Source organism: Papaver somniferum, chromosome 6 (assembly GCF_003573695.1).
Source record: "Papaver somniferum cultivar HN1 chromosome 6, ASM357369v1, whole genome shotgun sequence".
NCBI classification, from domain to species: Eukaryota; Viridiplantae; Streptophyta; class Magnoliopsida; order Ranunculales; family Papaveraceae; genus Papaver; species Papaver somniferum.
The window spans coordinates 13,359,312-13,372,882 of NC_039363.1; the positions used below are offsets into that span (position 1 = coordinate 13,359,312).

Below are 13,571 nucleotides of genomic sequence, written 5' to 3' on the forward strand. Positions count from 1 at the left end.
ACAAACGGCTGGGTAATTTAATGTTTAAGAGTTTGAGAGTTTAAGTTTCTAAAATTGTCTTTGTTTAGAGTTTGATTTGTTAGGAAAGTTCTTTGCTTGGGAGTCAAGTTTGTTAAACTATTAATAGGCTATTGAGTAGTTGTGTGTTTCATTAAGTCTTTGATAGACACATTTTTATGTTTAATTTGATCTCAATACTATATATTGTTGGCACTAGAGTTTGTACTAATTTTGGTGTTTTATGTGTTTGTAGGCACCTTTGGAAAATAAACATTTTGTGGAAAATTCGGCTCGAAAAGTTGGTAAAAGCCCCGGAGGACACGTGTTATTCGGACTCTCACCGTTGGATAAGGGGCACCTCAATTACTAAGGGGCACCCCAGGTCACCCCAAAGGCAGCTGCTATTCACACCCCAGTTCTGGTTAGCGGGGAGGACATCTTCTTCCCAAATTCAAAAACCAAAAATTGGCGGGAAAAAAATACTATCAACTGGCAGATGTTTTGTTGGAATTTTTGAACGTGTTCTAGGGCGATTCAATGGCTGATTTTTGGTAGGAAGTTGTGATATGTCCTAGCAAACACGTTTTGGGCTTTTGGTTCGATCAAATTTGGCCAGAATTAGCTGGATAATTCACGGAATGCAAAACAGGGAAACACGGGTTGAACACGGAATTGGAGAAGATTTGAGCGTGTTCTGCTCATGCATGAGGGCTCTAGCAACATTGTGGGTCGTGTGTAAACATTTCTAGAGTGACCAGGATAGAAATATACGCGTGAGAAGCTAAATCAGGGAAGAAAATATTCCCAGAATATTTTTTCATCAAACCGAGTTAAGAGAGAATTATCTCGAGTTATAGCGAGACTTCTTGATCCTGTGGAGTATATATAGAGTGTTGGGGACTCATAGAATAGGTGTCGAGAGTCTGGGGGGATGAGTAGAGCCAGAGAAGAAGAAATTCGAGTTTTCCTAAACTCGGTTTCTGCTGCTGCTGATGCTGATGAACATGAAGAACACGAAGAACGGACCTGCACCAGCAGTCGTTTTTCTACAGTAATAACGACTCACACCTGTGGGTCGTACATCAGGCAGTCTTATTTTCCACAGCGTTGGCGACACAGCTGCAACAGTCTTATTTTGTCACTAAGGGTCGTAGTTCTCTGGTTTTATTGTATTTCCCATATTCTCATCATTTGTAAACCATTTTTGAGCATCAATGAAATTCTTTGAGAGGTTTTCCATCATGATGAGCGGCTAATTCTCTCGTAACCAAGGCAATGGATGAAGCTATTCACACATGAACAATGGGTAACTATTTCATTTTCTCTAATATTTAATTATAATTAACTCAATCACTGCTTTTGCAGAGTTCTTAAAAGTTTACATAATTTTCTTCATTAGTTGTGATTCAATTAGATAGGTTATGCTTTGGTTAGATAATCTATGCTTATGGTATACAATTAATTTTTGAGAATATGTTTGATTATTTGTGGATTAAGAAATAAAGGATTAAAAGGATAATTAGAGTTATGAAATATTTGACATCATTCATGTGTAATAGTGGATTTTAGTGTCTTGGTTACCTCTCGCCCACTTTGTTAATATTTTTGTATATAATTTTATTAAATATTTAAATTTAATCTTCACAAGTCCGAGAGTTTGAACCTCATTACTACAACAACAATCAAAAAACTCAATCATTTTGGCGCCGCCGACGCGGATTTGTGCTTAGGTAGAATTTTTAGGTTTTATTTTATTTCATTTGTTCTTTTTACGTTTCTTTGGGTGTGTCTTTGTATTACAGGTTTGAAGTTGGATACTAAAGACTTGGAATCAAAGCTTAAAGCCAAAATAGATGGAAAAAGACAAAGCAAAAAAAAAAAAAGCGAAAGAAAAAAAAAGAGAGAGAATTTATTTTATTTTTTTTAGAGACCTTCCATTTTTTGTAATTATTTTTTTTTCTTTTCTTTTGCACTTTATTTGGACTTTGGACTTGGACAATTATTTTTTTTATTTTTTTAATACCCTAAGGAAGGGTACATTAAATATAAAACTGTTTGCAGGGAAGGACGACGATTACAATATCGTCTCGGCCCCTCGGATTCGCACATGACATAGGAGTCGTGGCCCGAGTCGACTTCAGCGGTTCTGCGCCCGTCTGGTACGGGAGGTAAGCTTTCGAAACACCCGTGAATCCCCTGTCAGCGGGTTTATTGGATGCCTTAAGGTGAATATATGCTGAGGATTTGAATAAGGTTGTTTTAATTTCCTAGTAAAGGGAAAGGCCTGGCCAAATTAAGATAAGGACTCGGATTTCATCATCGTTTCCTTCTTGCCCGCTTTAGGAAAACGAAACCAAACGCGAACCTAAGCTTAAAATTTTGACTAGAACGAGACCTATAGGTAACGAGCTTAGTAGGAAAGTCGTTCGAAAAATATTGGTTACTCTTTTAGCATACTTCGAAGTTCATGATGGTTTCTGTGAGTTGAATGCGTGACTGCGCCGCCTTGTGATAGCGGTGAGGCCTTGGGTATCAAAGCTCCACTGAGCTTCCCTCGCCTTAATTCAACTTACTTTGACTCGGATTGATTCCAGAGGGGTTTGCGTAAATTGTAACGAATTCCCTTTCGAAGGATTAGAAGCTGGTCTAGAAACAATCTAAGTGGAGCCATCATGCTTGTTGTTTGCTAGATTTGATAGGTTTGATTTGGTCGAGTCAGCCTTGTTTGTGATTGTGTAGAATTCCCTTGCAATTAAGAATGTCGAACTGGTATGATAGAAGCCAATACAATGATTATCGACCTGAATTTGAATATGGACATCATCCTTTTTATGACCATGTTGGGAATAGTGGTTGGGAACGCCATCCTTTGGAAGGATATGGGTCATACCCTGGTGAGCCCAATTATTATCCACACATGCATCAGTCTTACTAGCAAGAAGATTATAGTACTAGTTCTTCGTCTCTAGAGGATACAATTAAACTATTTAAAAGTAGTCCTTTTTATGATCCCTCTGTTCCTATTCCTCCTTTAGAAGAGTCCCTCAGGGAGTTAGCTGAGTCGACGCGTAAGTTAGCTGAGATGAATAGTGTAATTATAGACGAAAGAACTACAATAATGAGTGAACTTTCTATAGAGGAATCCCTCAAGCTGATGGCTGAGACGAACGAAAGACTTGCTCGAAATAATCTTACTTTCCAATATAGTGTTTCCAATAATACCCTTAAAAATGAGGATAGTTATTTTCATAATCAAGATGACGAGGTTAGAATTGGTAACATTACTTGTTTTGATGAGGTTCGATCTTTTTCATGTTATTATGATGAGGATAGTGTTGATGGAGAATTATACTTATGTAGGAATAGTGATCAGGAAATGGTTACTCCAATTGAGCTTTACAATGATAATATTATTTCTAGTTCAAATCCAAATAATTTTAATAATTATTCACCTATTCAAAAGGACGAGGATTTGACTAGAGATACCCTCGTTTTAGACGATGTAGTATTTCCTGTTTACAAAGCCGATAATGATTTAGAGGAACGAGTTTATTCTGAGAATAATGTTTTAGAGTCTAGCGATTTAGAAACAATAGTCTTAGACGAAGAATATGAACTCGTAGAGATGAGTGAGGATGAACCTGACTTAGAAGAATCAATTGACCATTTCCAGGAATCTGATGACCTAGAAATTAGGGAAGTTGTGACTAGTCGTTCTAGAGACACAGAAAACTCTAAGTTTGGGGGTGATTATCATTCTCCATGTGCTTTAACTCTTAGAAAGTTCCCTCGTGTAGGACTTGACATTTATGCCTCAACCATATTACAAGATTATCTTCATACATGTTTTCCCGAACCTAATGATGTCCATAGAGAAGCTCAGTTGTTAGAAACCCATCCTCTGGTTGATATGGTTAACCCAGGATATGATACCAAGATTGACTTTGTTTTCCCACCAAAAACTTTTTTTCCAATTGTGGGAACATATGATTTTCAGATGTGTCGGATATTAAGTTTTGAGACTAAACCTAATTACTTTAGGATATTAGGGTCGACACATTTTCTTAAGAATGACCATTATTATGGTCAACTTTGTGAGTCTAATCTAATTGACTCTGAGGATCCCCAATTATTCAGGTTGTTGTTATGTGCTTCTAAGTTCTTCGTTGAGTTTTTCCAGACTCTAATACCTGAACCGGATCTTAGCTTTGAGGAAATCCAACTGATGAAAACCTTTTATTTAGACCCTTTTACAGAGCCTGAACCTGAACCACAACTAGATGTAGTTGTCTTACGCAAGGGTATGTTCGGTATCTTCTTGGTCTGTTGCAGTTTCCTCTTCTTGTGGGTAACACTTTTTGATCCAGATGACCCACAGTTATTCCGGCTACTACTATATGATTCTACGTGGTGACTAATCCTTGCTTAGTCTGGCTGAATACTTTAAACTTAGCACTTCTGGGGAGGTAACCCAATATTCATGCGACATGGTAATATCTTTCCTTATCTCTTTTGCTTCATTGGTAACAGTTTCTCCTTGTTCATGCTTTTAATTTTATCTTTAGAAAATCGAGGAAAATGTTAGATTTAAGTTTGGGGGTATGGGAGAAACTTTTTAGTTGCACTTTTGAAACTTCTAGCGTCACATGGTATCCGGTTAGCTAAGTTTAAATATTGTTTCTCACCGAAAAGATAGAAATTGGAATGCTAGAGATAACAACTTATTGAGACATTAGAGAAAAATACATTGAGATCCTTGAAATTCAGGAGAGAACTTGTTCCTTTTAGAGGGTAACCGTGATGGACCTAACCATACATGATGGAAAGGCAAGTAGGTCAGGGAAATGCCAGAAAGACAAAGCAACCTCACAATGTAGTCTTAGTTACTGGATTGCGACTCTCTCTCAGTAGAAACTTATCATCATCAACAAGCGGAGCGACATCAAAATCTATGAAGAAAGTTGAAGACGTTTTAGGTTTAGAAGCAACAATAGAAGAGAATAATTCAAAAATCAAAGTTGAAGTTATAAGAGCAAATGTTATAAGTTGTTAGAATCCATGATACCAAGACATCACAAGTTGCGAAGATCCAAGTTTTTAAAGTCCTTCTCTCATGGCCATGTAAATTTTTGTCTTGTAATTTTTTGTTTTCCAAAAAAAAAAATAAAAAAAAATGAAACATCATTACGTTCTTTTTGTTCAATAAGGCCATAGGGAAGAAGAAATTTAGCAAGAAGTCGAAGATAAGAGTTAATTGTCAAAGTTCTATGAGGTTCGAGAGTTTATCATCAACAGTTGAAGACCGAAGAAGACGTTATTTCTTCTGAGCACTGTGAGAGAGTCGAAGAAAGATGCATTTTGGTTGCTTTGTTAGTCTGCTTTCAATCTGGCACAAGATCTTTCTAGCACTGGTTTAACTCATCACACGTAATTAGCCCAGCTATGTAGCAGATGTCCCTCTCATTTTTATCTCTCTCCTAATCTTATCCAGCTGTAAAGCAGCGGACGCATCTTACAATGTTTATCTAGCTGTGTAGCGGATATCTCTTTATCTAGCAGTCGTGTGGATGTGTCTCCCCTTTTCTTCAGTCAGCTTTAGAGCTGATACCTTTAATTTATCTGGCATTCTACTTACTTGGAGATAGGTTGAGAATATGTATGTCCTCATAGCTCTTTGGATACTTGTGACCAATTAGGAGAAAAGGTTTTGTGGGTACACCTCTGGTAAACCCTCCGGAGACAACACTCCGCCACTAGGGCCACCTAGCAGTTTAACGGCCTGCTGCACGTGCTAAGTGTGGTCTTTTTATCTTTTCAAAATTAAATTTTGCTCGAGGACTAGCAAATAATAAGTTTGTGGGTATTTGATAGACACATTTTTATGTTTAATTTGATCTCAATACTATATATTGTTGGCACTCGAGTTTGTACTAATTTTGGTGTTTTATGTGTTTGTAGGCACCTTTGGAAAATAAACATTTTTTGGAAAATTCGGCTCGAAAAGTTGGTAAATGCCCCGGAGGACACATGTTATTCGGACTCTCACGGTTGGATAAGGGGCACCTCAATTACTAAGGGGCACCCCAGGTCACCCCAAAGGCAGCTGCTATTCACACCCCAGTTCTGGTTAGCGGGGAGGACATCTTCTTCCCAAATTCAAAAACCAAAAATTGGCGGGAAAAAAATACTATCAACTGGCAGATGTTTTGTTGGAATTTTTGAACGTGTTCTAGGGCGATTCAATGGCTGATTTTTGGTAGGAAGTTGTGATATGTCCTAGCAAACACGTTTTGGGATTTTGGTTCGATCAAATTTGGCCAGAATTAGCTGGATAATTCACGGAATGCAAAACAGGGAAACACGGGTTGAACACGGAATTGGAGAAGATTTGAGCGTGTTCTGCTCATGCATGAGGGCTCTAGCAACATTGTGGGTCGTGTGTAAACATTTCTAGAGTGAACAGGATAGAAATCTATGCGTGAGAAGCTAAATCAGGGAAGAAAATATTCCCAGAATATTTTTTCATCAAACCGAGTTAAGAGAGAATTATCTCGAGTTATAGCGAGACTTCTTGATCCTGTGGAGTATATATAGAGTGCTGGGGACTCATAGAAGAGGTGTCGAGAGTCTGGGGGGCTGAGTAGAGCCAGAGAAGAAGAAATTCGAGTTTTCCTAAACTCGGTTTCTGCTGCTGCTGATGCTGATGAACATGAAGAACACGAAGAACGGACCTGCACCAGCAGTCGTTTTTCTACAGTAATAACGACTCACACCTGTGGGTCGTACATCAGGCAGTCTTATTTGCCACAGCGTTGGCGACACAGCTGCAACAGTCTTATTTTGTCACTAAGGGTCGTAGGTCTCTGGTTTTATTGTATTTCCCATATTCTCATCATTTGTAAACCATTTTTGAGCATCAATGAAATTCTTTGAGAGGTTTTCCAACATGATGAGCGGCTAATTTTCTTGTAACCAAGGCAATGGATGAAGCTATTCACACATGAACAATGGGTAACTATTTCATTTTCTCTAATATTTAATTATAATTCACTCAATCACTGCTTTTGCAGAGTTCTTAAAAGTTTACATAATTTTCTTCATTAGTTGTGATTCAATTAGATAGGTTATGCTTTGGTTAAATAATCTATGCTTAAGGGATACAATTAATTTTTGAGAATATGTTTGATTATTTGTGGATTAAGAAATAAAGGATTAAAAGGATAATTAGAGTTATGAAATATTTGACATCATTCATGTGTAATAGTGGATTCTAGTGTCTTGGTTACCTCTCGCCCACTTTGTTAATATTTTTGTATATAATTTTATTAAATATTTAAATTTAATCTTCACAAGTCCGAGAGTTTGAACCTCATTACTACAACAACAATCAAAAAACTCAAATCAGTCTTTGATATCAGATTTTCTACATAAGATTTCTCAAATACAACAATATTGCCCTAATCTTAGAGTCAAGATTAATGCACTGAATCTAGTATCCATTGGTGGTTGGCTACTGAGAGACTTTCCAATCATTAACTTTCCATCACTAGTTGAAGACGATTTTCGCTATGCTTGGGATTACAGACCTGCTACACTAGATTCTTTATCTAAATTCGTTAGACTGTGTTCTAATATAAAGATCCTAAAAGCATCATATAAGTTTTTTGAGGTATGGCTGCTTAATTTACAGTATGTTATAGAGTTAATCTGCTTTCCTATACGATTTTCTGACAATACTTATATTTCGGATGCCTTGTTTATTAGATTTTCGACATTGTGAATCTTCCCTCAACAAGTTTCCCTACCTTCGACAAGTTGATGCATTTAGAAGTGGAATATAATTATCCTCAATTTCCCTTACCTTCGATAAGTTCATTATTCAAGTTTCTACATCTCTCGTCATATTTGGAATCGATAGTCATCAATCAGGTAATAAATGCACTATTAAGATTCAACTCAAACACGTTCTGCAATTTGCATCATTGGGTACTTTGTGCGGATTGTTGCTAATATTGTCTTTACATCTTTGGCTGAACTCACGACACGGATTGCAGGAAAAGTTTAATCGAAGTTGCGGCTGGTACGAGTCATCAATAACATTAAACAGAGTACCTCGTTGTTTGCTGCTAAGCCTCGAGTCAATAAAAATTCAAAGTTTTCACGGGTTCCAAAAGGAGATGTTGTTGGCTGGAGCGTTTTTGAAGCATGCTCGAGTCCTAAAACAGGTGATTGTTAGAAGAGGAATGACACAATATTCTTCATCCAAAATCATTCAGCAGTTCTTAGATTTCCCAAGGGCTTCAATGCATTGTAGCTTTCATTTTCCCTAGACCAAACATACATGACCGATCACACAAGCCATGACAGATAAGAAACAATAGATATGGGTCTTTGATTCTTCTGTTTATTTCGTGTTTTTTTTTTTCTTTAAAAAAATCATTAGTTTTCGAAGCAACAAAATGTTTTCAAGCTCTCAAACAATTTTTTATTTTCTCAAGTTAAGTTTTAGTACTGTTTGAAGGCTACGGTTAGAAATCCAGGGTTTCTGTAATCCCTAGATTCAGAGAATGCATGCATAAAGTATTGAATTCTACTATCCAATATTAAAAGATCCATCAAATCGCTATGTTGTAAAAGACCCACTAATCATTGGGCCAACGCCTAGCAAAAAAAAAGACGTTAATGCGAGGCGACATGAACAATGGCTTTTTTTTGGGTGCTTTTGGCGCCTAGGGAACGCCTCACCTCGCCTAGGACCTTTTACAACATAGTCAAGTTGTACTTGATCGATATTGACGGATTTCGCTTAAACATTCGAATTCAAAATTCGCTAGAACTGTGTGATTCTGAGTCCTAACTGACCCATAAATTTTTTACCGAAATGGGAAATCCCAGTCCACAAGTCAACCACGCCAAGTTTTGTCCACAATTTATCTTCCTCGGGAAATGAATTTCCTCAATCTTTGACCCGAAAATCTAACGGTATAAGAAACAAGAGAATACAAAACAATCTAAAGCAAAATTATATATAAGGGAAAACCTTACCCCTAGTAGAGAAACAAAACCTTAAAACCCTAAATGAAATCATTCAGTTTCACATAAGATTTTCTCAGACAGAAGATTTGATTGAGCAGCAAAGTTTCGAAAAATGGCAACAAGAAACAAAAAGAAGAAGAAGCTCATCAACTCAAAATCCAGGTATAACATGTCTACATTTTCATTTCATTTTTATTTATTTTTTAGGTTTAGTGAATATCTTAGGGTCTTGTTTCATTTCTTTTCTTTAGGTTTTGTAAATATTTTAGGGTCTTGTTCTTGCTTTATTATGTGTTTAACATGATTAATTAGATATATTTTAACCATAAATCTTCTTTGATTAATAGAAACATTATCAACAACAACATTGACGTGGGAGAGGATAGGATTAGTAAATTGCCTGACTCCATAATTCATCATATACTCTCTTCACTTCCAATCAAATGTGCTGTTTCCACTACAGTTTTGTCTAAAACATGGAACAATCTCTGGGTATCTATTCCGGTTTTTGATTTTCGTGATTGGCGATCTATTACTCATACCCCAAGAACTGAAATTACTGTAGAAACCAGTATCGCAAAAGAGCTCAAGGAGCGCGAGGTTACCGATAGGTTTATGGATTTTTTGGACAGCACATTGTTTTCTGATAATAACATATCAACTGTACAGAAATTCTATCTCAATTGTAACACTGCAGGCTTTGATGCAAACCGAGTGAGGGAATGGCTTACTGCATTAATAAAACGGAATGTTGAAGATCTTATTCTTACCGTGATTTGCCAGAAAACCAATATGGTTCCCCTAAACCTTTTCACTTGTGAATCACTGACAGTGTTGGATTTTAATTTTCAAACCCAACATACTCTTGAATTCCCACAGTCAGTTTATTTACCAAAACTTAAGGTACTTCGGCTTTCATGTGTTTTATTTGACAATGTGGCATCGACACAACAATTCTTTTCCAACTGTCCTGTTCTTGAAGAATTGGTTTTGTGCAAATGTAATCGGATGGATATGGAGTCAGATGTCATATCTTTTTCAGCTCCTCGACTCAAATTCCTCTCCTTAAAGGGTACTTTTAGAAAAGAACGCTTCTTTTGTAATCTTCAAGTCAAGATTGATGCACCGAATCTAGAGTCTGTCGAGTATGGTGGCTGGCTACCGAGTGACTTTCTTATGGGTAGCTTTCCATCACTAGTTGAAGCAGATTTTCTCCATGCCCGTGATAACAAAACAAGTACACTGGATTCTGTATCTAAGTTTGTAAGACTGTGTTCTAATATAAAGCTCTTAAAAGCATCATATAAGTGTATTAAGGTACGGTTGCTTACTTTATAATATGTTGTAAATCTGTTGCCATATACTAATGTCTAACAATATACATACTTTCTTTGTATGCCTTGTGTATTAGATTTTTGGAGTTGCAAATGTTCCCTCAACAAGTTTCCCTACCTTTGATAATCTGGTGCGTTTGGAGCTGGATTACGATTCTCCTCGTGAGCCAACACCTTCAACGAGATCATTATTCAAGTTTCTACATTTCGCACCAAATTTGGAATCACTAGTCATCCATCAGGTAATATAGGCACTATATATCAGCTCAAACAAGTTCAACATGCAATTTGCATCATTAAGTACTTTGTGTGCGCGGTTGTTGCTAATATTATCTTTACAAGTTACATTTGTGGCTGAACTCATAACCCGGGTTGCAGGTATATGCAATCTGCAAAGTCAACGGGGAGGAGACGTTAAATACAACACCTTATTGTTTGTTACTATGCCTCAAGTCAATTGAGCTTCGAAATTTTAAAGGGTCCTTCTGGAATGCCATGGAGTTGGTTAAATTGTTATTGAAGCATGCTCGAGTCCTTGAACAGTTGATTATTAGAAGAGGCACTTCATGTTCTTCATCCACCGGAATCATTTCGCAGTTAGAAAATTTTCCAAGGGCTTCAAAAGATTGTAGTTTTCAGTTTCTCCCAAGAGTAAAACGCACATGACCGAACACACAAGCCACAACAGACCTTGGCAGCAAGAAGATTCTTTGGTTGGGTCTTGGAATATTGATTGTTTATTTTAATGTTGTTTCTTTTTTTTCTTTTTCTTTTTTTTTCAATAAATCGCTATTGATCCATGGAACAAAATCTTTTCAAGATCCCAAACAATTTTTTGTTTCTCAAGTTAAGTTTCAGTAGATTGTTTGAAGTCTTTAAGGTTAGTTATCCATGACTTCAGTACACTATAACCTTCTTTTACGCCTTTAATTTTAATGCTTTGTATGATATAGACGCTTTATGCATGGAAGGAAGGTATCTGTCTTGTACAATGGCGCCACATATGGGAACTGGTCTACTGTTGAAAGAGTATTAAGGATTTAAGGGAAGCTCTCACACGTTAGGATTAATTTCTGTTTCACTTTCTACTTCCTTAGCTATGAAGTTAGGCTTGGCAGTAGAAAATCTGCAGCTCAGATGCAAATGCTACCGTGTTAGAGATTGTACTAATTCTCTTGTGCACAGACGTCTCTCGGCGGTTTTACTGCAACAACAAAGAAAATGCGCATCCATTTTGTCAATTCCAAACTAAACTATTTTTCATGGATCCCTCGGAAATTTATTGAATTCTTCCATTCAATACGAAATGATCCATTAAGTTGTTCAACACTGTTAATGGGTGTGCCTGTTTATTGCCAAGCGTACCAAATCTAATTGTAGTTGCAAGTTTCCTCACAAACACATTCCACTATGACTATAATTAATATTAGGTAATCATCCTTAAACTCTTCATTGATTCTCAAGATTTAAGTCGGTTTACAAGATGGATACAAATATTACAACAATCTTATTTGCTTCTAAATTTACTTTCTCTTTCCTGATTTTTTTGTCTAATACCCACTAAAAGAACTCTCCCCACAAGTAATAACCTCTCCTCTTTATATAAGATCTTACATAGTGGATGACACCTAAGAGATCCTTTATTTTCGGAATCTCTATGCGATACACTCGCTCATGTATAATCACTCGTTCTCGCATAGACCATACTTCGCACAGACCTTCACACTTTACTCGTGACTTTGCTGACATCATCCATTACGTCATCTCAACCTTGCTGTGTGCGATCTCCCTCGTTTAAGTTATATAGTCTTCACTTCGCATACTTACTAACATGTGTGATATCTCACTCCTACATTTTTCCTCTTCTCATTTCGCTTATTCTACAGAGTGAGCGATATGAGAAACTCCCACCTTATATTATCGCATATGCTTGTCTTTTCACATTTTGCTTTGCAGACAATTTTCCGGAATTCCATCTTCCCTTGTTTACGCGTGTCTTTTTAACCATTCATTTTTTGACACGTCTTTTTAACCGCTTGTTTCTAGCCACTCATTTTCTCGCATTAATGAGAAGAAATTTTGAAAAACAGGACACACTTTCCCTATATATCTTCCTTTATCTTCTTCTTCATTCTTTTTATTTCTTTTACTCTTCTTCGTCTTCTCTGCTACTGTTCTTTATCGAATAACATCCATTCCCATTCTTTAATGGCTCCTGCTGGTAAAAAGATGGAGACATAATTTACCAAATTAAAGGAGGAACTTCATTCGAAAGGTTATACACTTTCTCTTCCTCCATCAACTGATTATTCCTCCAAACTTAATTTTGATTTGATCAACTCTGAACAGTGGAGTAATCAGAGAGTCATTGTTTCATTAGGGAAACTTCAAATTCTTCCAATTCCCTTGCATAACCCAGAAATTCCTCTTTTCTATAAAATTCTTGCTGATGAGAGATTCGCATGGGGAATATTTCAACTGAGTGGTGATGCGATTAGAATAGCATTAGAATATTCTCGTCGCGCAGATGGATTAGAGTCCTCTTACTCTTATGAGGTACGAGACAAATTGTATCGCGATAAGGTTATTGATTTCACCGAATATACTCTTGATAATTTCTTCAATCATTATTATGTTGGGCTTATGAAAAGCAACTCTACCAAATGGGCCGTTCGCTTAAGAAGAAAAGACGGCATTGCTGAAGATAACAGGATCATGCGAGACGTTGACTGGAATGACAAATCAAATAACAGTGCTCGCAGATCTAATGATTCAAGTTGGCTTAATTGTCCTGCCATTTTAGAAGGTCCCTACATTTCTGGTAAAGCTGAGGATGGTTCTGATCTTCCTCTTCCCTATAATCTTTCTTCTTATCAACCTTAGAAGATTGCATTGTCCGAGAGTGAGACAAATAAAGTGGTATGTAATTTTCGCATAAGTATTCTCAATCTCGCATAACCTTTATTCTAATTTCTTATTTTCCTGTATTTTTCCCTGCAGGCTGCTAAGAAGGTCAAAATTTCACACAATGCATCACCTTCGCAGAATAAGAAAGTAAGAAACATCCCTTTTAATTTTAACAATACTGTTGCCTCTGTTTCTTATCTTGGTTATTCGCGTAGGTGAAATCTTTGGGTGATAAGACTTTGGGCAAGGGTAAGAATATTCTGAAGAAAACCGTGTCTAAGTCTCCATCCAAAA

The 13,571-nt window shown here is 36.8% G+C and overlaps 1 protein-coding gene across 1 annotated transcript; it reads left to right on the forward strand.

Moving 5' to 3' along the window:
• Positions 1–9,148: 9,148 nt before the first annotated feature.
• LOC113290511 (F-box/LRR-repeat protein At4g14103-like) lies at positions 9,149–13,253 on the forward strand. The gene is made up of 4 exons (XM_026540108.1): positions 9,149–9,198; positions 9,384–10,353; positions 10,448–10,612; positions 12,720–13,253. The coding sequence occupies exons 1-4, from the start codon at positions 9,149–9,151 to the stop codon at positions 13,251–13,253; spliced, it is 1,719 nt and encodes a 572-aa protein (XP_026395893.1).
• The last annotated feature ends 318 nt before the right edge of the window (positions 13,254–13,571 follow it).

Coding starts and splice junctions, on each gene's coding strand:
- LOC113290511 (XM_026540108.1), top strand. CDS start 9,149: ATGGCAACAAGAAACAAAAAGAAGAAGAAGCTCATCAACTCAAAATCC. Junction 9,199..9,383: donor CTCATCAACTCAAAATCCAG/GTATAACATGTC, acceptor TTTGATTAATAG/AAACATTATCAACAACAACA. Junction 10,354..10,447: donor CATCATATAAGTGTATTAAG/GTACGGTTGCTT, acceptor CTTGTGTATTAG/ATTTTTGGAGTTGCAAATGT.